The following is a 24,120-nucleotide window of genomic DNA, read 5'->3' as shown; positions in this document are numbered from 1 at the left end:
TATATATATATATATATATATATATATATATATATATATATATATATATATATATATTATTTTTTTTAACATGGGACTTCCCGCGGGCCGGATTTTGGACGCTGGGGGGCCGTATCCGGCCCGCGGGCCGTAGTTTGAGGACCCCTGCTTTAGGGGCTCCGTATGGCTCAGATGGAAGGGTGCAATTATTTACATTTATGTGCTCATTGCTCTGCAACACTCGGTCGGACCACGCTTGGTTTCGAGGTCGACACACTCCTTGGCACTTTTTGCCCTGCTCCTAACCTTCCAGGAGAACTGCTATTCAATTGTAATCTTGCAGAATTAAGGCAGAACATAAAATGTGATCATTTTTGTATATTTTCACGAAAAAAGGCACGTCGATAAATAATATTGACACTAGGAAAAGGCATTGGGTGGCTCTTCTTCGTTGCTGGCAGCAGATCTCATGTCCTCCAGGACACACCTGAGGACCGCGGTCATGGACTCGTAAACGTCTCCTTCGTTGTGGTCCATCTGCGGGAAGGCCACGGCGGTTGTTACGGGACAATCAGGACAGCGATTGTGCCGGGCGAAAGTCTTCCTACCCAGGTGAACGCTTTGATCGTACGCTTCAAGAAGGCAAGGTCCACCTGCTCGGGTACGCTCAGCAGGTGAGCCATGCAGTCCAAGATGCACACGAGGGTTTCTCTGGGAGCCTGCGGAGACCAGGGGAGCAACGCTGAGTCTCGCAGGACGTGGCGTTAGAAGGTGAAGGCGTTACCTGCTCAAGTGTGTCGAGAACAGTCTGAGCGTCGGCGTTTTCAGCGTCGAGGCGCTCGGCGTCCTGGAGGCAGATGATAGGTTGTTGAAGCTGCTCTAGCCACGCCCACATCAGACCTGTGAGGATGAAAGGATCTCGCTCCATACACAACCTCTCCCACGCACCTCCTTGGTTCAACTCTGCCTGCAAACACACACTCATCATCGTTATATACATTATTATTATTATTATTATTATTATTATCATTATTAATATTATTATGTCAGTTAATGCCAACACACACTCATCATCGTTATTTACATAATTATTATTGTTATATTATTATCATTATGTCATTTAATGCAAACATACATCGTTATTATTATTATTGTGTCAATTAATGCAAACACACACTCATCATCATTATTATTATTATTATTATTATGTCAGTTAATGCAAACATACATCGTTATTATTATTATTGTGTCAATTAATGCAAACACACTCATCATCATCATTATTATGTCAGTTAATGCAAACACACATCATTTTTATTATTATGTCAGTTAATGCAAACACACACTCATTATTATTATTATTATATATATTATGTCAGTTAATGCAAACACATCGTAATTATTATTATTATTATTATGTCAGTTAATGCAAAAACACTCATCATTATTATTATTATGTTAGTTAATGCAAATACACAGTCATCATCATTATTTACATTATTATTATTATCATTATTATTATTATTATGTCAGTTAATGCAAACATACATCGTTATTATTATTATTGTGTCAATGCAAACACACACTCATCATCGTTATTATTATTATGTCAGTTAATGCAAACACTCATCATCGTTATTATTATTATGTCAGTTAATGCAAACACATCATTATTATTATTATTATTACGTTTGTATTATTATGTCAGTTAATGCAAAAACACTCATCAGTATTATTATTATGTACACAGTCATCATCGTTATTTACATTATTATTATTATCATTATTATTATTATTATGTCAGTTAATGCAAACACTCTCATCGTTATTATTATGTCAGTTAATGCAAACACACACTCATCATCGTTATTTACATAATTATTATTATTATTATATTATTATCATTATGTCAGTTAATGCAAACATACATCGTTATTATTATTATTGTGTCAATTAATGCAAACACACGCTCATCATCGTTATTATTATTATGTCAGTTAATGCAAACACTCATCATCGTTATTATTATGTCAGTTAATGCAAACACATCATTATTATTATTATTACGTTTGTATTATTATGTCAGTTAATGCAAAAACACTCATCAGTATTATTATTATGTTAGTTAATGCAAAGACACAGTCATCATCGTTATTTACATTATTATTATTATCATTATTATTATTATGTCAGTTAATGCAAACACTCTCATCATTATTATTATGTCAGTTAATGCAAACACACACTCATCATCGTTATTTACATAATTATTATTATTATATTATTATCATTATGTCAGTTAATGCAAACATACATCGTTATTATTATTATTGTGTCAATTAATGCAAACACACATTAATCATCGCTATTATTATTATTATTATTATGTCAGTTAATGCAAACACTCATCATCGTTATTATTATTATGTCAGTTAATGCAAACATCATCATTATTATTATTATTACGTTTCTATTATTATGTCAGTTAATGCAAACACACACTCATCGTTATTATTATTATTATAATTATGTCAGTTAATGCAAACACATCGTAATTATTATTATTACTATTATTATGTCAGTTAATGCAAAGACACAGTCATCATCATCATTATTACTGTACCGAGGATGTCGTTGTGGCTTGTACAGCCCTTTGAGACACTTGTGATTTAGGGCTATATAAATAAACATTAATTGATTGATTGATTGATTATTAATATTATTTAAATAGTTATTACGTTAATTAATATGTCAATGAAAACACACTCATTATCATTATTATGTCAGTTTATGCAAACACTCATCATCGTTATTATTATTAATAATAATATTATGTCACATTCATTATTGTAGATCATCATTATTAATAGTATTATTTAAAAACTGTTGTTATTATGTTAATTAATATGTCAATGCAAACACACACTCATCATCATTATTATTATTATTATTATTATGCCAGTTAATGCAAACACAGACTCATCATCATCATTATTATTATTAATAATAATAATAATATTATTATAATGTCACGTTCACTATTTTAGATAATTATTATTATTAATAGTATTATTTAAATATTGTTATTATTATATTAATACGTCAATGCAAACACACACTTGCTCTGTTAGCTCATTATCATGAATAATAATTAATATTATCATTATGTCAATTAATGAAAACATACCTTTACTCCGTTTTTCAATATTATTTTTTATTAATACGTCAATTATTCATGTCTAAATTATCAAAAATAAACGTTTTCTCTTCAAGTGTTTGATCATCAGTTTCTATTCTATGGTCATTTATATTTTATTGTGGTTTCTACTTGTATGGTCATTTCTCTCTGTGGTAATTAATGTTTGTGTGGTAATGAGTGTCTAATTTTAGAGCTCACACGTTTTATTGTGGTTGGATGTTCCGTGCCCAAGCAATAATCCTATTTTCTTGAAAGTAATATGCCGTGTAATAAATACTCAGCATCAAATTAGCTAGTTGTCACACCTCCCTAATTAGTTCTTTTTACGACGGTCCGCGTATGTTGTTTCACGCCAAGCGAGAATCTTATTGTTTTTTTAACAATCGGAGTGGAAGCCAGTTAAAACATTTTGAGACAAAGTTGGTTTGTATTTATAAAATCGCCCTTGAAATAGTTTTTCAATGGATTTAATCCCTCAATGTCGTTTCTTGAATTGTTGACAAAATAAATCAAGATTTGATTAAAATGTTAGTTAGCTAGTTATAGTTGGTCCAGTGGCTCCTGGTTCTTTGAGGGTGGCAAACACTTTTATTATCATGTTTCTGGAGGTTGACTTGGTAGTGAATTCAACTGTAATAAATCCTGTTTTATCCAGACCCTCAACAAAATATAATGATTTTGTTATCGATCCTTTTGTCCAAAACTTTTCTTGATCTTCTGTGGTTTGTATTTTCACACAGAAGTGTGTCTTTTATTGAGAGTCAACTGATTGTCAAACTTTCTGTGATTATTATTGATGTCGTTGATGCTTGAAGCAGTTGTTAGCTAGCAAGAGCCCACGTCCGTGCTAATCGATGACTTCACAGGAACGGCACACTAACCCCCTTGGCGTGTTCCCTTCTATAATCGGACTTTGATCCTTCAGCGTTTGTGGGTTTTGCGGCTTCTAAAGCACTTGAAGAGACGCCTGTTGGCTTGACGTCATTCAAGGGAGTATGTTGACAAAGAGTTCCAGTGAGAGCGGTTCAGTTACCTGCCAGGCTAAGACTTGGTTCCTCTGCTCCTCATCTCCGTCCAGGAAAAGGTCGACTGCCAGGGCCTGTGCCACCAGCAACCTCCGGGCGTCCAGAGACAACTCGGTCTGCAGGGTGATGAAAGGCACCTCGGACTGCTCCTCCTCTTTGCAACAGGACTTCCCATTTTCCGCCAACTCTTCCCTCTGCTCTGCCTTCAACCTGGACAGCCTGCTACCTTTCTGGAGAGGACCGTTGTTTCCGAAGGACTCGCTGCGTTGCATCGATTTTTGCTTAATTTTTTCAACAACAAAGGACCCGTCCCTTTTGTCGTTCTTGACCTGCCAGAGTGATCCGGCGGAGCTGTTGGAGATGTCTGGTGTGTTACTATTCCTCTGATCTGCAGGCTTAAAGGACTCTGATGGGGAAACGGACCTGGCCAGATTTCCCTGTGAGAGCGTGCCCAAAGGCTGCGTGAGAAGGTTGAGCTGCGAGCCCAGACGTCTCAGATCAGACTCACTGTAACTCAGACTTTTACGATGGTAGAAGATGGCTGGCTCATTAAAATGTCTGGGTAAGGTCAGGGAACCTGGCAGGCGAGGCTCCTTGGTGCAAAACTCTGGTCCAAGTTTTTCAATGATGCTCATTGTCATCTCAATATCATGGATGTCTGGTGCCTCCAGAATGTCCTCCTCAATCACTTGGCGATTCTCTGCAATATCCAACAGCAGGCGGGACACCAGTTGGACAATCTTTGGTAGGTGCCTCAGTTCTTTACGCTCAAGGCCATGCAGGATGTGTCTCTGGCGGTTCAGGTACTGGGTCAAGGTGATGGGTTCTGATCGAGGCGCAGCACAGGAAAACACGCATCTCAAAGGACAGAGGAAGCGCACAAAATCTCGTACGCAGCTTAGCTGACCCCGCGTCTGAATGGAACCTGGCCGTTTAGCCCTCACGTACAAGATAGCCTGGTTGGCTGTCATCCTGGTGGTGTAGGCCAGGAAACATGCCAAGAGCATACCTAAGGGAAAATGAGACAAACTTCACTGTGGGCTTAAGTCAGTCATGGAACCTTGAGGAGTCAGACCAGATCTGCATCCAGGTCTATGAGCATGACGAGATGAAGCTTCTAAGACAAGCTGAACGCTCTGAATGAGAACATCCATAAAGGTGGATATGAATCTACCTGTTCTTCCAAGACCAGCGTGACAGTGCACAGAAACCTTTCCCTCCTGCAGTGCGAAGGCCATCACCTTCACCATGTCCAGCACCGTGGTCAGGTTGGCCACTCCGTAGTCACTCCAGCCAAAGTTGTAGAAATAAACTGCAAAACACAACAACGGGATACAGTCACCTTTCTCAGCTCAGATTGACCCAAAAACAAGCACGCATCTCGTTGTGTGGAGCTAACGGTGCAACCACAGGAGAACCAATCATATTCTCCAACGTAGTTCAAGGTTTGGTTCTAACTGGGGCTGTAAAGTTTAGACGATAAAAGCAAGTTTTCACTCGTTTCTTTTAACGACACTATTGTTTTCACCCGCGACAAACTGGCATGCGTCCTGTGTGACCGCCGAGCCACACCTTTGAGTGGAAGAACACGCCGCAGCCGACACTGAGCCCCGGGTGGCAACAAACACCGAGCAGAAACAGACAAATGAATGAAGGCTCGCCCCGCAACCCTGCCTGTGGTTCTCCCGAAAAGACCAAGACCATTCGCCACCACGAGGTGAGTCATCACCGGAGGAAGTTATGTCCCGAATGCCAGCAGCTAGCTGCCAAACCACAATTGTAGTATGAGGGCATGATTTACTAAAGGTTTGCGTGTACTCAAACAAACTTGATAGCACACAAGGCGGATCTATTAAACGTCTGCAAAGTGGATTGCGTGTGTTTAAGCGAGCAGAATAGGGCGTGCAATACATTTTGCGTCTGTCTTCATAAATATGCAGATCATCAAAATGCACAAAATACTGGGAGGACAAAATGCAAATATATTTTACAGCACACGCACTGGGATTTATCAACACTCATCTGCGTTTTGCCAGCACTATTTAGAGTACTGCCTCCCACCTGTGATAACAAAACATCGCAGGTGGGAGCATGAAAATAAGAATGTGCAGTAAATGAATAGTACACGCAAAGTCCTCATTTAAATAAGGCGGTTCTGCACCACTTTTCAATTGTACACACAGTCTTAGTAGATCACGGCCACTAGTAGTACACAGATTGCACACGCTGTTTAGCGCAAAGTATTTAGATCTTCGTCAATTGGGCCCCAAGTGTTTGTGTAGTGGTTCCTTGCCTTAACTGCCTGTGCCTGGGGTTTTGTCCTAAGCATACTTGCCAACCTTGAGACCTCCGAATTCGGGAGTACTGGCGAGCGATCTCTGAATCCAGGAACATATCCTTCACGGTTTTGTTGAAAACATCCGCAAATGAGAACGGAATGTTGCTTGCAAGGTGGCCCATAATACTGCGTTGCCGACGTCTTGTGCTTCTCTGACCGTTCATGAGTGACTATATCCATTCGGCCACCGTGTTATGGGTTATAGATAAACCTATGGATAACGGAGACATATATAATAGTCTCCTTTTCAGGTGAGAGACGACGCTAAAGGCACTGCCTTTAAGGCACGCCCCCAATATTGTTTGTCCGGCTGGAAATTTTGGATATTACAACTTGCCGTAGTTTTGAAGCAATGCATGATGGGAATCCGGATGTTGTGTGTCAGTGTATTAACGTGCCGGCTGGAATAAACACACGCTGAGAAATAGCTCCGTGCCTGCCTACTTTATGGGTTATAGATAAACCTATGTGTAATATTCTTAGGTAATACGATCTCCGAGCGGTCCCTGAAGTATACACGAATACGATTGGCCCAAGGAACGAGGAACTTCCTGTTTTAGCATTGCCTGAAATGTGATGTGTTATTCCCAGGAGTCGGGAATAAAAGTACAGTTGTGTGTTGGCTCAACTTATTTCCACAATACGGAACAAGACACTATGGATAACGGAGACATATATAATAGTCTCCTTTTCAGGTGAGAGACGACGCTAAAGGCAGTGCTTTTAAGGCACGCCCCAATATATTTGTCTGGCTGGAAATCGGGAGATTTTCGGGAGAATGGTTGTCCTGGGAGATTTTCGTGAGAGGCACTAAAATTCGGGAGTCTCTTGGAAAATTCGGGAGGGTTGGCAAGTATGGTCCTAAGTAAAGACATTTTTATGGCCCTATGCATTCTTGGAGCCCATTGGAGATGTCTCCAACCCCCCCGCTTATCCACGGATATGACAACAATTGCTGTGATGTTGGAAGATGACTAATTTAAATTGTATTTACTTTCCATCAAAGGTTACTCTCCATATGGGTTCTTTGTGTGATGGTGACTGTCCAATGTTTGATCGAAACATTCCTGGTTTCGCAAATGTCACAATCAGATGAAGTGTGTTTTGGTCATCTTCCATCCTCCAACCACCCAGGAGACAGAATGGTTCCTCCTTCTTCTCACATTTCCCAAAGCAGATAAAAAAAATTGTTGATCTCTCACTTCTTCTTCGACTTCTTCTTTCTGTAGCAGCGCAATAGGTTCTTTCGTGTAAACTAATTTGAGATCTCAATCAAATACTTCAAAAGAACTTAGTTTTCTCTGGACAGTTCTTGAAAACTTCCAAAACAACAACCAAGACACTTTCTGCAGAAATGACCAAGTGTATGTTAACACCCCTAATTCTGCGACCAATCCGTATTTTGGATTACGAGGTGGGATGCCCTAACTGCTGTGAAGACTGAGGAGGCACCCAGCAATTGTTTTGTAGTTTGATCAAATAAAGTATTAATTCCCACGTTCAGTCAGTCAGTCTTTCCCATGACTGTCAAGTCATCGGGGAGATAACTGCGATGAAGAAGCAGCCAGTCTGCTCAAGTTCCCACGGTCCTTAGCTCTGGGGTCGACAGGTCCGTCCATGTCTTGATGTTGTCTGTCCAGGATTTCCGTGGTCTTCCTCGCTTCCTTCCACCCTCTAGTGTGCCCTGCATGATGGTCTTGCACAGGTTGTCGTGGCGGCATGTGTGGCCGAACCAAGCTAATTTCCTTCTTTTGACTGTTGCGAGCAGGGGTTCTTGGTGACCAACGAGTCTTTCGACTTCACCTCGCACATACTCATGGTTTTGTGTTTGTGGTACGTTATGTTGAGTATTCTTCTGTGGCATTTGTTTTCAAGGGCTTGTATTTTTCTTTCTGATTCTACCAGGAGTGTCCAGGTCTCGCATCCCACGTTACTAGTATGAAACACTTGATCTGGCTGCGTGGAGAAGCGGGGACCGAAGTACATACAGAGAAGCGAAGTACCACTTCAACAGGGAAGTGGAGAAAGCTAAATCTGTGTACTCTAACCGTCTACAGGAACAGTTCCGCTCCAATGATTCTGCGGCAGTTTGGAGAGGTCTAAGGGCCCTTACGAACTATAAGCCCCAAACCCCCCAGGCCTCAACACACATTACTGTCGTCATGAACGGCCTTCAGCTCATCAAAGCCATGCTCCCCCCACCATCACCCTCCCCACCAATGCCAGCACTTCATTAAAGGAGTTAAAGGACTCAAAGGACTCCAATGACATCACAGGACTACAAAAACATCATAGGACTGTAAAGGCCCTCTCCATCAAAGAAGAGGATGTACGCCGGCAGTTCTTGAAGCTGAATACGCTGAAGGCCCCCGGGCCGGATGGTGTCTCCCCCTCCACTCTCAGACACTGTGCAGACCAGCTGGCTCCTGTCTTCACTGACATTTTTAACATCTCTCTGGAGCTATGCCGCGTGCCGTCCTGCTTTAAGACCTCCACCATTGTCCCTGTCCCCAAGAAAGCACGGATCACAGGACTAAATGACTACAGGCCGGTCGCGCTGACGTCTGTGGTCATGAAGTCCTTTGAGCGCTTGGCCCTGCCCCACCTCAAGGACATCACCGCCCCCCTCCTAGAGCCACTACAGTTCGCCTACAGAGCCAACAGGTCTGTGGATGATGCAGTGAACCTGGCCCTCCACTTCATCCTGGAGCATCTGGACTCCCCAGGAACCTACGCTAGGATCCTGTTTGTGGACTTCAGCTCTGCCTTCAACACCATCCTCCCTGGACTGCTACAAGACAAGCTCTACCAGCTCAGCGTGCCCGAATTCCTGACAGACCGAAGACAGCACGTCCGGCTGGGGTAGATTGTCTCGGACAGTCGAACCACAAACACTGGTACTCCTCAAGGCTGTGTACTCTCTCCCTGGCTCTTCTCCCTGTATACAAACTGCTGCACCTCCAGTCACCAATCCGTAAAACTGCTCAAGTTTGCGGATGACACCACCCTCATCGGGCTCATCTCGAATGGCGATGAGTCCGCCTACAGGAGAGAGGTGGACCGGCTGACGTCCTGGTGCAGCCTCAACAACCTGGAGCTGAACGCCCAGAAAACAGTGGAGATGATCATGGACTTCAGGAAAGTCACAGCTCCACCATCCCCCCTCACCCTGATTGACTCTTCCACCTCCGTCCCCATTGTGGACTCCTTCCGTTTCTTGGGCACCACCATCACCCAGGACCTCAAGTGGGAGCCGACCATCAGCTCCCTCATCAAGAAGGCCCAGCAGAGGATGTACTTCCTGCGGCAGCTGAGGAAACTTAAGGTGCCGACCGAGATGCTGGTGCAGTTTTACTCAGCCATCATAGAGTCCATCCTGACCTCCTCCATCACAGTGTGGTTCCCCGGCGCCACAGTCCAGGATAAGAATAGACTGCGGCGCATCGTACGTGCTGCTGAGAAGGTGATTGACTGCAAGCTCCCATCCCTCCAGGACTTGTTCTCCTTCAGGACCAGGAGGCGTGTGGGTCGGATCACAGCCGACTCTTCTCACCCTGGACACACACTATTCTCCCATCTCCCCTCAGGCAGGAGACTACGCTCCATCCAGACCCACACCTCCCGCCACCTGAACAGTTTTTTCCCCTCGGCCATCAGGCAAATGAACAATAACTCCTCACAGTAGCTCCTTGAATTCCTTGAATTCCTTCTAAGTCTATCTGATAGCTGAGTTACAGCTCTTTTTATGACCAATTATGTGTTATATGTGTTTTATGTTGCACGATTGCACCAAGAAAAATTTCTAGTTTGTGAACCCGTTCTCAAACAATGGCAATAAAACTATTCTGATTCTGATTCTGATCTGTCTAAGGTACACTTATAAAACACTTTCATCTACCTGTGATTAATTGTGAAGAACCATTTGAAAGTTCGACAGCCCTACATCCAACTAACGTTGGGTAACTTTTAGAACTCTGCGTTAGTCCTTACTGTTGTTTCTCATGAAAGCCTCTGGGTTGTAGGAGAAGCCGCTTTCTGGCTCCAGAGGATTTCCACAGCTGGCATGTTCACCTGGTATCTGCAGGTTGATCACCGTTTTGATGCCGTGCCTTGAAACAAGCACACACTTGGTGAACAAACACTCATTTTGATGCAATGAAAGTATTTTTTTTATACACGCCACACCTTCTGAATTGCTCAATGATGTTGTATTTTTCAATGATCTCAGTTGAAGGTCTGGACATAGCAAGGAGATTATCTGTCACCCTAAAACGACATGAAGGTGTTGGCCTCCAGAAGACACTGATGGTGAGGTGGGACCTTGTGTACCATGAAGAGTAGAGGCCTTGAATAGCCTGCTGGTCTTCACGCCAGGAGTCTGGGTTGTCGTACTTGCAGTGCCGGCCTCCACAGCCAATAGAACATTGCATTTCTGCTGGTAGAACGTAGCGTATGGCCTCTCCGATGATGGTGTACTTTGCCCTGGGAGCTCGGACTGCACAAGGAGAAATGACTCACTGAAGCAATTCCGCAGCTGAGCAATATGCATTCTTCTAAACTCTTTGGAAGTAGCACAAGTTCCAAAATAAAGTATTCAATTGGTCTTGTTTTAAATGCCACCATGATTAAGATAATCACTGTTAAATGCTCTTTAGAGGTGTCTAATCCTTTCTGCATGTTCGTCATCAGTAAAAATAGCTGCCGCTACCTGTAGCGCATTTAAATGTGGTGTACTTCAAAGTAAGTCGAATAACTTACGGAACTCCATCAGAGCACCGCCGCTTGAGTTTTCATGGACAGACATAGGAGTCTCCACTTGGGCTGACGTCTACAGTCATAGCAGAGTCTGGACACACAAAACCTGCATCAGACCTGAAATACTGCAGTGCAGTACTGGAGTACAACCTGTAATACTGCAATACAGTACTGGAGTACAACCTGTAATATTGCAATACAGTACTGGAGTACAACATGTAATACTGCAATACAGTACTGGAGTACAACCTGTAATACTGCAATACAGCACTGGACTACAACCTATAATACTGCAATACAGCACTAGAGTACAACCTGTAATACTGCAATACAGTACTGGAGTACAACCTGTAATATTGCAATACAGTACTGGAGTACAACATGTAATACTGCAATACAGCACTGGAGTACAACCTGTAATACTGCAATACAGCACTGGACTACAACCTATAATACTGTAATACAGCACTAGAGTACAACCTGTAATACTGCAATACAGTACTGGAGTACAACCTGTAATACTGCATTACAGCACTGGACTACAACCTATAATACTGTAATACAGCACTAGAGTACAACCTGTAATACTGCAATACAGTACTGGAGTACAACCTGTAATACTGCAATACAGTACTGGAGTACAACCTGTAATATTGCAATACAGTACTGGAGTACAACATGTAATACTGCAATACAGTACTGGAGTACAACCTGTAATACAGCAATATAGCACTGGAGTACAACCTGTAATACTGCATTAAGGCACTGGACTACAACCTATAATACTGTAATACAGCACTAGAGTACAACCTGTAATACTGCAATACAGTACTGGAGTACAACATGTAATACTGCAATACAGTAGTGGAGTACAACCTGTAATACTGCAATACAGCACTGGAGTGCAACCCATGATACTGCAATACAGCACTAGAGTACAACCTGTAATACTGCAGTACAATACTGGAGTACAACCTGTAATACTGCATTACAGCACTGGAGTACAACATGTAATACTGCAATATAGTACTGGAGTAAAACTTGTAATACTGCAATACAGTACTGGAGTGCAACCTGTAATACTGCAATATAGCACTGGAGTACAACTTGTAATACTGCAATACAGTACTGGAGTACAACATGTAATACTGCAATACAGTACTGGAGTACAACCTGTAATACTGCAATACAGTACTGGAGTACAACCTGTAATACTGCATTACAGCACTGGAGTACAACATGTAATACTGCAATATAGTACTGGAGTAAAACTTGTAATACTGCAATACAGTACTGGAGTGCAACCTGTAATACTGCAATATAGCACTGGAGTACAACTTGTAATACTGCAATACAGTACTGGAGTACAACATGTAATACTGCAATACAGTACATGAGTACAACCTGTAATACTGCAATACAGCACTGGAGTACAACCCATGATACTGCAATACAGCACTAGAGTACAACCTGTAATACTGCAGTACAATACTGGAGTACAACCTGTAATACTGCAGTACAATGCTGGAGTAAAACCTGTAATACTGGAATACAACATGTAATACTGCAATACAGTACTGGAGTACAACCTGTAATACTGCATTACAGCACTGGAGTATAGCCTATAATACTGCAATACAGCACTAGAGTACAACCTGTAATACTGCAGTACAATACTGGAATACAACGTGTAATACTGCAGTACAATACTGGAGTAAAACCTGTAATACTGGAATACAACATGTAATACTGCAATACAGTACTGGAGTACAACCTGTAATACTGCATTACAGCACTGGAGTACAACCTATAATACTGCAATACAGCACTAGAGTACAACCTTTAATACTGCAGTACAATACTGGCATACAACGTGTAATACTGCAATATAGCACTGGAGTACAACCTGTAATACTGCAGTACAATGCTGGAGTAAAACCTATAATACTGGAATACAACATGTGATACTGCAATACAGTACTGGAATACAACCTGTAATACTGCATTACAGCACTGGAGTACAACCTATAATACTGCAATACAGCACTAGAGTACAACCTGTAATACTGCAGTACAATACTTGAGTACAACCTGTAATACCGCAGTACAATGCTGGAGTAAAACCTGTAATACTGGAATACAACATGTAATACTGCAATACAGTACTGGAGTACAACCTGTAATACTGGAATACAACATGTAATACTGCATTACAGCACTGGAGTACAACCTATAATACTGCAATACAGCACTAGAGTACAACCTGTAATACTGCAGTACAATACTGGAATACAACGTGTAATACTGCAATATAGCACTGGAGTACAACCTGTAATACTGCAGTACAATGCTGGAGTAAAACCTATAATACTGGAATACAACATGTGATACTGCAATACAGTACTGGAGTACAACCTGTAATACTGCATTACAGCACTGGAGTACAACCTATAATACTGCAATACAGCACTAGAGTACAACCTGTAATACTGCAGTACAATACTGGAGTACAACCTGTAATACCGCAGTACAATGCTGGAGTAAAACCTGTAATACTGGAATACAACCTGTAATACTGCAATATAGCACTGGAATACAACCTGTAATACCGCAGTTCAATGCTGGAGTAAAACCTGTAATACTGGAATACAACCTGTAATACTGCAATATAGCACTGGAGTACAACCTGTAATACTGCAGTACAATACTGCGTATCCACACAGACCACGAGTGAACTCACTTGGATCTTCAAGTTGGAGATTTGAACAAACCGATAACAATGATGCGAAGCGACCGGCGTGTAACGTGAACCTGGTCCATTAGACAAATCTAACAACATGTAACTCTAACGACATGTAAATCCAAGCACATGTCAATCTAACGACATGTAAAAAGCAAAGTGAGAAGATGATTTACCTTCCAGGTGAGTCAAAGAAGTGTCATCAAGCTGCAGAGCTCTGACGTTGCCACTCCCTCCTCAGCTCTGTGGAAAGTCAATCCTTTGGCCTCGCTTGATTTGATTCGCCTCAGATTATCTCCGGCGGGGCGGGGCGTGGCGCGAGGACATTGCGCCGTCTCAAAGCCGTCCACCTCATCGCGATGACGGGTTGAGGCCGGGAATAACGGGAGATGGTTTGAAAAAGTAGAACAAATGGAAAAAAACAAGTCTTTGCTGGGGTTCAGCGGAAGACCAGAGTGTTGGTCTATTCCGTCTTCTCTTGGATTAGACCTCTAATCTTATTAGAGTATAAAAGAGTACCACTCCTCTTTTATGTCAGCATCACGCCTGCTTGTGCAATCATCAACTAATGTCCTCAGATTGCATTTTAAAATCATCTACAAACACGATCACCATTTGGTCAGTTCCATGTTCTTGTATCTATGAAGATGTACTTCCATCTTTCTGATTCCATGCTCATGGTCTATAAATAGATACAAGGAAGGAGGTGACATAGCAAGGAGATACATTCTGATTGGCTTACCCTTGGTCTTGCTAAAGCTGGTTAGGGTTCAGGTTAGTGATGGACAGGATTTGGAAAAAAACCAATAAGCCCATGCAGTGCAGAAGAAAATGCTGCCAGTTACATCTTGGACATGTTCTTTTTAGGTGCGGAACAATCAATATCGTTCATTGGAAACCACCAATCAGTTAGATACTCCATGTGGTGCAGGAAGGAACCGATTACCGTTGAGAGTGTCATATGTGAAAGATACCTCCAACACCAACATGATGACTGGCCATACTTGCCAACCTTGAGACCTCCGATTTCGGGAGGTGGTTGGGGGCGTGGTTAAGAGGGGAGGAGTATATTTACAGCTAGAATTCACCAAGTCAAGTATTTCATATATATATATATATACATCCTGAAAATATGCAAACAAAAATGTGTTTAGATAATCGATACTTCAAACTTGCATAAATAAATCTTAAGGAATATAACATAACTTGGCTTCTGAGAGCTTCAAAATGTAATGAATAAAATGCCAAAGTTGTTGATAAACAAGCAATTATTTTAATAATTAAATATGGTCATTTTAAATGAATTATTATGATCATTTAAAATTAATTATTTCAAATGTGTTTATTTTAATTTATAATTCTATGGCTAGTTGTAATAAGGAGTCAGAAAAAATACAAATAAAAATACAATAAATTTTGATGTTTTTAGCAAAATATAGTAAAAATGTATTTAGTTTTTTTTTTTTTTTAATTAATAAATATATTTATTTTTAGGTAAGATAAACATAATAATACAATTTATCTCTAGTCTGGATGATTTAGTTCTTGTCACCCTGTTGTCCTCCCGTCTCTTCCCCAAGGATGGCTCCATGAGCTGGGCAAACGCCTGGAGATGCCCTACGTCAACAACACGGTCAGCTCGTACATCGCCGCCCTCTACTTCACCCTCAGCAGCCTAACCAGCGTCGGCTTTGGCAACGTGTGTGCCAACACGGACGCCGAGAAGATATTCTCCATCTGCACCATGCTCATCGGCGGTATGCCGGACGCCTCGTACGGAATAGCGTGATTGGGCAGGCACGCTGTTTATATCGTGGGAAAGCGGACGTGAAAAAAGGCTGTCCTCACTCAGATCCGCTTGGAGCTAGAGGGGGCGTGGCCTCCAGCTCCGGCTGAAAATCGGAAGATTTTTGGGAGAATATTTGTCCCGTGAGGTTTTCGGGAGAGGCGCTGAATTTCGGGAGTCTCCCGGAAAATTCGGGAGGGTTGACAAGTATGTGACTGGCATAGGTTTGTCAACTTCAAGGAGGCTTTGGACAGGGCCTCAAAAGGGAGGTTTGAGCCAGTTCCGTCCCGCGCCTGCCTTCTCACTTTAAGAGTTAACTTATTTTGTCTTGTTTTTAGATCTCTCTCTTGCGTTATAAGGGCTGGTCTCCTAGAGCAGGGGTCGGCAACCCGCGGCTCCGGAGCCGCATGCGGCTCCTTGACCACTCTGATGCGGCTCAGCTACATACATGCCGACCCCCCCCAATTTTCCCAGGAGACTTATGGATCTCAGTGTCTCTCATAGATTACTCCCAGGGAAAAACTAATCCTATTTACACTCTAATTACTAAATAAAGGGCATGCCCTAATTGCACTGCAGTAATTGTCCTCTATAGCATTTACATACAGCGTGCCAGTCCAGCCACATGTTGCATGTTGTTATTACTTGCACACACAGGAGACAGCAAAGCATACTTACTCATCAGCCACACAGCTTACACTGACGGTAGCCGTATCAAACAACTTTAACATTGTTACATTACAAATATGCGCCACACTGTGAACCCACACCAAAAAAGAATGAAAAACACATTTCTGGAGAACATCCCACCGTAACACAACATAAACACAACACAACCATTACCCAGAATCCCATGCAGCCCTAACTCTTCCGGTCTACATTATACACCCCCGCTACCACCAAATCCCCCCACACATCAACCCCCCCCCTCTCCTTGCGCTGGTTGAGCGGAAGAGTTAGGGCTGCATGGGATTCTGGGTATTGGTACCGTCAGTGTAAGATGTGTGGCTGCTGATGTAGTACGCCTTGCTGTCACTTACGTGAGCAAGCTGAAATTGCATTCTACGTGTGGTCGAGCAGGTACACTGTTAGGGCAGACTGTAGAGGGCGCCAAATGCAGTGTCATCACGCTCTGATGTTTGGGAGTCTCCCGGGAAAAATGAGAGGGTTGGCAAGTATGACGCTATCAAGCACCATTCATTCAAAACTCGCGCCATTCATTCAAAACTCGCGGGCTGCACTAACATCAAATTTCCACATTAAAGTGCGTGCCGGTGCGTGTGTCGGAGACCCCTGGTTAACATAGCACAAAGCATTTAAGCTTTGTATGCGGTGTTTTTCATTTTAAATTTTAAAAAAATTTTTGTGGCTCCCATTACTGTCTTTAATTTGTGAAACTTGCCAAAATGGCTCTTTGAGTGGTAAAGGTTGCCGACCCCTGTCCTAGAGCTTTCGTAAAACTTGGCCAAGTACTATTGTGTCTCGGTGGTCCTTTTTACTCAACATATATGTCATCCAAAAGAACTTGGGAGTGACCAGTGTGTTTTACTCCCTGAAAGGAAGACGGGTGCACCATCGCTGTTGTACGACGAAGCCTCAGGTGGAGTTCTTCTGAACAACATTCTGTCGGCGACTGCTTACCTCCAGTTGACTACGTCATCTCCTCTCTAGCATTCCATTCAATGTCTTCTTGCAAAGAAGACGCCTTGGAAGACCAATTACATGTCTAAGATTGGCAAATGACATTGATAGCCTCGCAGGGAGTGAAGTGGAACCGGCCGGCTGGTTCCACCATCTTGTGAAAGAAATCCTACGGCGTGAAAACAAAGTATGAAAAACAACACTAAAGGCATCAGCTGTAGAATCAAAGTGGGCGAGATCACCTTGGAAACAGTCAAGACCTTCAAATATCTGGGCTCCCATCATTTTGGGAGAAGGCTCCAAACCTGGAGTTGTGACAAATTTGTTTGGAAAGACAAGAACATTAGTCCATTTGACGCGGTTCCTTGCCTCATCAGCGTTCTAGACCCTCACAATAGAACTTGATGAGAAGATTTTGGCAATGGAGATGCGATGCTGCAGAAACATGTTGAGCATCCACTACAGGGAGCACCGTACAAATGATGAAGATTAAGATCAAGGGATCAGTCGTACCGCACAGCTGTTAAAGGCCTACTGAAATGAATTTTTTTTAAATTTAAACGGGGATAGCAGATCCATTCTATGTGTCATACTTGATCATTTCGCGATATTGCCATATTTTTGCTGAAAGGATTTAGTAGAGAACATCGACGATAAAGTTCGCAACTTTTGGTCGCTGATAAAAAAAAAGCCTTGCCTGTACCGGAAGCAGCGTGACGTCGCAGGTTGAAAGGCTCCTCACATTTCCCCATTGTTTACACCAGCAGCGAGAGCGATTGGGACAGAGAAAGCGACGATTACCCCATTAATTTGAGCGAGGATGAAAGATTCGTGGATGAGGAACGTGAGAGTGAAGGACTAGAGTGCAGTGCAGGACGTATCTTTTTTCGCTCTGACCGTAACTTAGGTATAAGGGCTCATTGGATTCCACACTTTCTCCTTTTTCTATTGTGGATCACGGATTTGTATTTTAAACCACCTCGGATACTATATCCTCTTGAAAATGAGAGTCGAGAACGCGAAATGGACATTCACAGTGACTTTTATCTCCACGACAATACATCGGCGAAGCACTTTAGCCACGGAGCTAACGTGATAGCATCGGGCTTAACTGCAGATAGAAACAAAAGAAATAAACCCCTGACTGGAAGGATAGACAGAAAATCAACAATACTATTAAACCATGGACCTGGACACGGTTAATGCTTTCCAGCCTGGCGAAACTTAACAATGCTGTTGCTAACGACGCCATTGAAGCTAACTTATCTACGGGACCTCACAGAGCTATGCTAAAAACATTAGCTATCCACCTACGCGAGCCAGCCCTCATCTGCTCATCAACACCAGTGCTCACCTGCCTTCCAGCGATCGACGGAGCGACGAAGGACTTCACCCGATCATCGTCGGATAGCGCGTCTGCTATCCAAGTCAAAGTCCTCCTGGTTGTGTTGCTGCAGCCAGCCGCTAATACACCGATCCCACCTACAGCTTTCTTCTTTGCAGTCTCCATTGTTCATTAAACAAATTGCACAAGATTCACCAACACAGATGTCCAGAATACTGTGGAATTTTGCGATGAAAACAGAGCTTTTTGTATTGGATACAATGGTGTCCGAATACTTCCGTTTCAACCATTGACGTCACGCGCATACGTCATCATACATAGACGTTTTGAACCGGAAGTTTCGCTGGAAATTTAAAATTGCACTTTTTAAGTTAACCCGGCCGTATTGGCATGTGTTGCAATGTTAAGATTTCATCATTGATATATAAACCATCAGACTGCGTGGTCGGTAGTAGTGGCTTTCAGTAGGCCTTTAAATGTAAAAGCAAAGGTGGTACGGACATGTTTCCTCCTCAGCAGGCCTTGCGAAGACTATCCTGCAAGGAACAGGCCAAGGAAGCTGCAGAAGAGGACGACGGAGAAAAGATGGGAAGATAACGTCAGAGAACGGACTGCAATAGACCTTGCAAAAGACCTGAGGGAAGTGAAGGGCTAAGACGGTGGAGAACGCTGATGGCATTGTCTTCAAGTGTGCAAGTGAAGCAAAGAAAATATTCCAAATAAATGTACTTATTTTGGATTGGACAACTCTCATTTGACATCAAGACATCAAACATGATGAACGATGTTAAAGAACCTCAAAGGCACAATAATACTAAGAACATGTCCGTTCCATAAACAGCAATAGGACAAAAAACAAGGACTGTGCTAACTGTTTTATTCTTAACACTTTATGTTGGCCTCGAATGCAAACAATTTATCAAATACAAAACCCAAAACCAGTGAAGTTGGCACGTTGTGTAAATGTTAAATAAAAACAGAATACAATGATTTGCAAATCCTTTTCAACTTCTATTCAATTGAATAGACTGCAAAGACAGGATACTTAACGTTCAAACTGGAAAACATTGTTATTTTTTGCAAATATTAGCTCATTTGGAATTTGATGCCTGCAACATGTTTCAAAAAAGCTGGCACAAGTGGCAAACAAGACTGACAAAGTTGAGGAATGCTCATCGAACACTTATTTTGGAACATACCACAGGTGAACAGGCTAATTGGGAACAGGTGGGTGCCATGATTGGGTATAAAAGCTGCTTCCATAAAATGCTCAGTCATTTACAAACAAGGATGGGGCGAGGGTCACCACTTTGTCAACAAATGCGTGAGCAAATTGTCCAACAGTTTAAGAACAACATTCCTCAATGAGCTATTGCAAGGAATTTTGGGATTTCACCATCTACGGTCCGTAATATCATCAAAAGATTCAGAGAATCTGGAGAAATCACTGCACGTAATCGGCAAGGCCAAAAACCAACATTAAAGGCTCTTGACTTTTGATCCCTCAGGCGTACTGCACCAAAAAGCGACATCAGTGTGTAAAGGATATCACCACATGGGCTCAGGAACACTTCAGAAAACCACTGTCAGTAACCTGCAGTTCGTCAATACATCTGTAAGTGCAAGTTAAAACTCTACTATGCAAAGCGAAAGCCATTTATCAACAACACCCCGAAACGCCACCGGCCCACGCTCATCTAAGATGGACTGATGCAAAGTGTAAAAGTGTTCTGTGGTCTGAAAAATCCACACTTCAAATTGTTTTTGGAAACTGTGGACGTCGTGTCCTCCGGAACAAAGAAGAAAAGGACCATCTGGATTGTTTTAAGCGCAAAGTTCAAAAGCCAGCATCTGTGATGGTATGGGGGTGTATTAGTGCCCAAAGCATGGGTAACTTACACATCAGTGAAGGCACCATTAGAAAGTTCAAGTACCAATGATTGTCACACGCACACTAGGTGTGGTGAAATTATCCTCTGCATTTGACCCATCACCCTTGATCACCCCTTGGGAGGTAAGGGGAGCAGTGAGCAGCAGCGGTGGCCACGCCTGGGAATCATTTTGGTGATTTAACCCCCAATTCCAACCCTTGTTTGGTGTTAAGCAGGGAGGTAACGGGTCCCATTTTATAGTCTTTGGTATGACTCGGCCTGGGTTTTGTGCTGAAAGGTACATACAGGTTTTGGAGCAACATATGTTGCCATCCAAGCAGCGTTGTCATGGACGCCCCTGCTTATTTCAGCAAGACAATGCCAAGCCACGTGGTACGACAGCGTTGCTTCATAGTAAAAGAGTGCGGGTACTAGACTGGCCTGCCTGTAGTCCAGACCTGTCTCCCATTGAAAATGTGTGGCGCATTATGAAGCCTAAAATACCACAACGGTGACCCCGGAGTGTTGAACAATTTAAGCTGTACATCAAGCAAGAATGGGAAATAATTCCACCTGAAAAGCTACAAAAATTGATCTCCACAGTTCCCAAACGTTGACTGAGTGTTGTTAAAAGGAAAGGCCATGTAACACAGTGGTAAAAATGCCCCTGTGCCAACTTTTTTGCAATGTGTTGCTGCCATTCAATTCTAAGTTAATGCTTATTTGCAAAAAAACATTTCGTTTCTCAGTTGGAACATTAAATATCTTGTCTTTGCAGTCTATTCAATTGAATGTAAGTTCAAAAGGATTTGCAAATCATTGTATTCTGTTTTTATTTACCATTCACACAACGTGCCAACTTCATGTTTGTCAAATATAGTGTACTGCTTCAAATATGCCACTATTAATTAAATATGCTCGGCTACAATCCAATCCACTTTAATGATATGGCACAATCTAAACAAACAATACAAGTGGTGGACAGTAGTTAAAATACACATTTAAAAGCAGCATACAACTAAAGATGGTGCACTGCAAGATAAATTTAACTTAAAAGAATAAATGTATCGGACACTTTGGTCTCCCTGGAGGGATTCTCACAAATTCGCACGGATTGGACATTGGTAGAGAGCTAGTGGGTAGCTTAGGACGGAGTCGGCACTCGTGGTTGCTTTGTTAGGTCTGTTCCATTCGCAAAATGTATTCATTATTGCACATTTTTTGGGTTTTTTTGTTGCGTTTTATTTATGTAGTAGAAATGGCGTCGCTGAAGTGGCGCCTGGTTGCATCAGCTTTGTGCTCCTTTAATGTATTTTATGTACTTTGTGTTCTTTAATGTCTTTAAAGTTTTTTTTTCATGTGTTTGTACCTTTTTGTTTGGACTTTCACTGTAAACACATCATTTCCCCATTGTGTGATATATAAAGTCAATATCCTGGTTTATCCACACTATCCAAATATTTTGTTTGGACAAGTACTGGCGCCACAAAGCTGACAGAATTTGCCAAAACTCCCCTGCAAATAATTGACAGTGATTAAAATGTTCATTGGAATGTCTATAAAAATGTACTTCATACATTTATCTGTGAGTCGGCAATCATATTATTAACTAATAGATTCGCAAAGTAATTTTTGGACCCGCCGATTGCCTGGTTGTTTGTTTTGTGACTCACAAGTTGAGTGTGAGCATATTTACTCACATTCTCCCTCACTTCCAACGCTAATTTCATGCATTTTATCAATTAAAACCTATTTTTTTCCGTTATTTTGTTTAGCAAGCTTTCCATTGATACCATTTTTTTTAACTCTTGTGTGGTGTCCGGGTCTGTGGGACCCGTTTTCATTTTTTATTAAGAGAAAAATGATACAATTAATGCATTTTTCAAACTGAGACTCACTGACTTTGGCTCATTTTCTGTGAAGACAATATATCAGAATACATATTTAATGACCACACACCATACAACCCCCCTACACATTTCTATTCCATATAAGATGTCCGGGTCCACTGGACCCGGGGCTAGTAGAAGTGTGTACCACACACACACACAGCAGGCCTAGACAGGAGGAGGACAGAGTGTAGGTACACAGATCATCAGAGGGTCAAATGTGCGAGAAAATGAGAGCAGACAGTGTTGACAAACAATGTTGCAACCTTGTGTGGGAACCGCAGGTGCAGAAACACAAAAGAAGAATCCCTGTGGGATGCAGAAAATGGCACAGAAATTTTCCGTGCAACGTCCATATTGTTGTTACTCAGCCAGCGTTTGTGGGTCTGATGGACCCGTTGCATTTTGTGGCTTTTAATGCCTCACAATCAAACACTGTTATGTTAAAATACTGAACAGATGTTTATTGGGATAAGGTAAACATCTGACATTACACAAGGGTTAAACGGGCTAAATATTAAGAAAGTTATGGCATTTTTAACAAAAAGGTCACACCTAAAATCTTGAGCCTAATTGACTTTGTATTGAAGAAGTTGACCAGAAAATGTGTTAATTTTCACTGGTTTTAATGATCCATAACTTTCTTAATATTTATCACAGGGAGAATGATACTTATATCACTGGAATCTCCCACACAAGACCTCTATAAAAATACTGGTTTATGTAAAGCAATTTTTTAAGTTTTACACACATTCCTATAGGGAAGTAGGCCATATTGTAATACCTTACTGTACAGTGCATCTATCTATCTATCTATCTATCTATCTATTGATGTAGTTTATAATATATACCAGCAGATGGCAGCATGCAGGCATGTTGTCGTTTGAGCCGTGAGTTGTCTGTCGCTTGACACCCGGCGCCCACACACACTTCCGGGTTCCACATAAGCAATCGCGAAAAGCGAGTAGGGAAATGATGTCTTTTCAACGAGTGGGCGGGTGTCTTTTATGCAATGTAGAACTACGTTTCCCAGAATGCACCGCTGCAGTTTGAGGGGCCGGACCAGCTGGGAGCGCCATGCAAGAAAACGCCCGCTCAGCTGTTTCATTGACGCCAGTATGAATTTCAAAGCAAGTTTCGGAAGTAGGTCAAATGTTCCTTCAAAATAAATTACGTATTTAAAGTTCTCATTTTGATAACGGATGATACATTGTGCTTTTGTACACATTATCCACGTTTAGAGAGCTTCTATAAAAGCTATAATATCTAAATGAGGTTATAGAGGCGCAGTAATGTGAAATACTATGTTTCTATGCGTAGGCGCAAAGCCTGTGACAGACAATGTCACAGGATTGATGGAAGCTATCAATCTTTAAAATAAAATTTGAAATATCAATCTTGTTGTTATTGATTTTGTGGCGAGTTTGGTCCGTTTTACTTAATAATAGAGTCGAACATCATATAATCTATAACTAACAAAGCCTTACCAAGATTTCGCTGTACCCGATAATGAAGTAATGACTCAATCATTGTGACTTTCAATTAGAGATGT

General features: G+C 41.8%; 3 protein-coding genes across 8 annotated transcripts in view; 2 read left to right on the top strand and 1 right to left on the bottom strand.

The window, feature by feature from the left end:
* Window positions 1-15,644, top strand: part of LOC133653461 (F-box/WD repeat-containing protein 12-like) — a 35,617-nt gene extending 19,973 nt beyond the window's left edge. The window contains exon 11 of one of the 2 annotated variants that reach the window (XM_062052752.1): window positions 15,617-15,644. In XM_062052752.1, coding sequence (XP_061908736.1) covers window positions 15,617-15,629 — 13 coding nt within the window. In that variant the 3' untranslated portion in view covers window positions 15,630-15,644. Of the gene's footprint in view, window positions 1-8,446; window positions 8,499-15,616 lie in introns of those variants that run through there. The other variant, XM_062052751.1, reaches the window with a different exon arrangement.
* LOC133653462 (protein Wnt-7a-like) overlaps window positions 1-24,120 on the top strand; it is a 263,307-nt gene that overhangs the window by 48,508 nt on the left and 190,679 nt on the right. The window lies entirely within an intron of this gene.
* On the bottom strand, window positions 138-19,511 carry LOC133653460 (protein tyrosine phosphatase domain-containing protein 1-like). Of its 5 annotated transcripts, none has more exons than XM_062052745.1 (14): window positions 19,310-19,511; window positions 17,857-17,922; window positions 17,706-17,768; window positions 17,464-17,632; window positions 14,213-14,718; window positions 11,300-11,387; window positions 10,871-11,036; window positions 10,727-10,807; window positions 10,532-10,650; window positions 5,378-5,515; window positions 4,212-5,212; window positions 764-946; window positions 588-698; window positions 138-516 (listed from the first exon to the last, which is right to left on the bottom strand). In XM_062052745.1, exons 6-14 carry the CDS (start codon window positions 11,343-11,345, stop codon window positions 400-402), a joined length of 1,962 nt encoding a protein of 653 aa, XP_061908729.1. In that variant the 5' UTR covers window positions 11,346-11,387; window positions 14,213-14,718; window positions 17,464-17,632; window positions 17,706-17,768; window positions 17,857-17,922; window positions 19,310-19,511; the 3' UTR covers window positions 138-399. The 5 variants fall into 5 exon arrangements, with proteins under 5 accessions (XP_061908729.1, XP_061908732.1, XP_061908733.1 ...); XM_062052748.1 differs by having other exon boundaries at window positions 14,213-14,386; XM_062052749.1 differs by lacking the exon at window positions 19,310-19,511 and having other exon boundaries at window positions 17,706-18,145.

The sequence above is a fragment of the Entelurus aequoreus genome, linkage group LG07 (assembly GCF_033978785.1).
Source record: "Entelurus aequoreus isolate RoL-2023_Sb linkage group LG07, RoL_Eaeq_v1.1, whole genome shotgun sequence".
Lineage (NCBI taxonomy): Eukaryota > Metazoa > Chordata > Actinopteri > Syngnathiformes > Syngnathidae > Entelurus > Entelurus aequoreus.
This window is presented reverse-complemented; position numbering and strand designations above follow the sequence as displayed.

What these genes read in the sequence shown, in the direction of transcription:
- LOC133653460 (XM_062052745.1), bottom strand. Translation starts at nt 11,345, where the DNA reads ATGTCTGTCCATGAAAACTCAAGCGGCGGTGCTCTGATGGAGTTCC. An exon ending in ATCATTGAGCAATTCAGAAG is followed by an intron (nt 10,651 to 10,726) that starts GTGTGGCGTGTA and finishes GCTTGTTTCAAG; the next exon opens with GCACGGCATCAAAACGGTGA. An exon ending in CGCTGGTCTTGGAAGAACAG is followed by an intron (nt 5,213 to 5,377) that starts GTAGATTCATAT and finishes ATTTTCCCTTAG; the next exon opens with GTATGCTCTTGGCATGTTTC.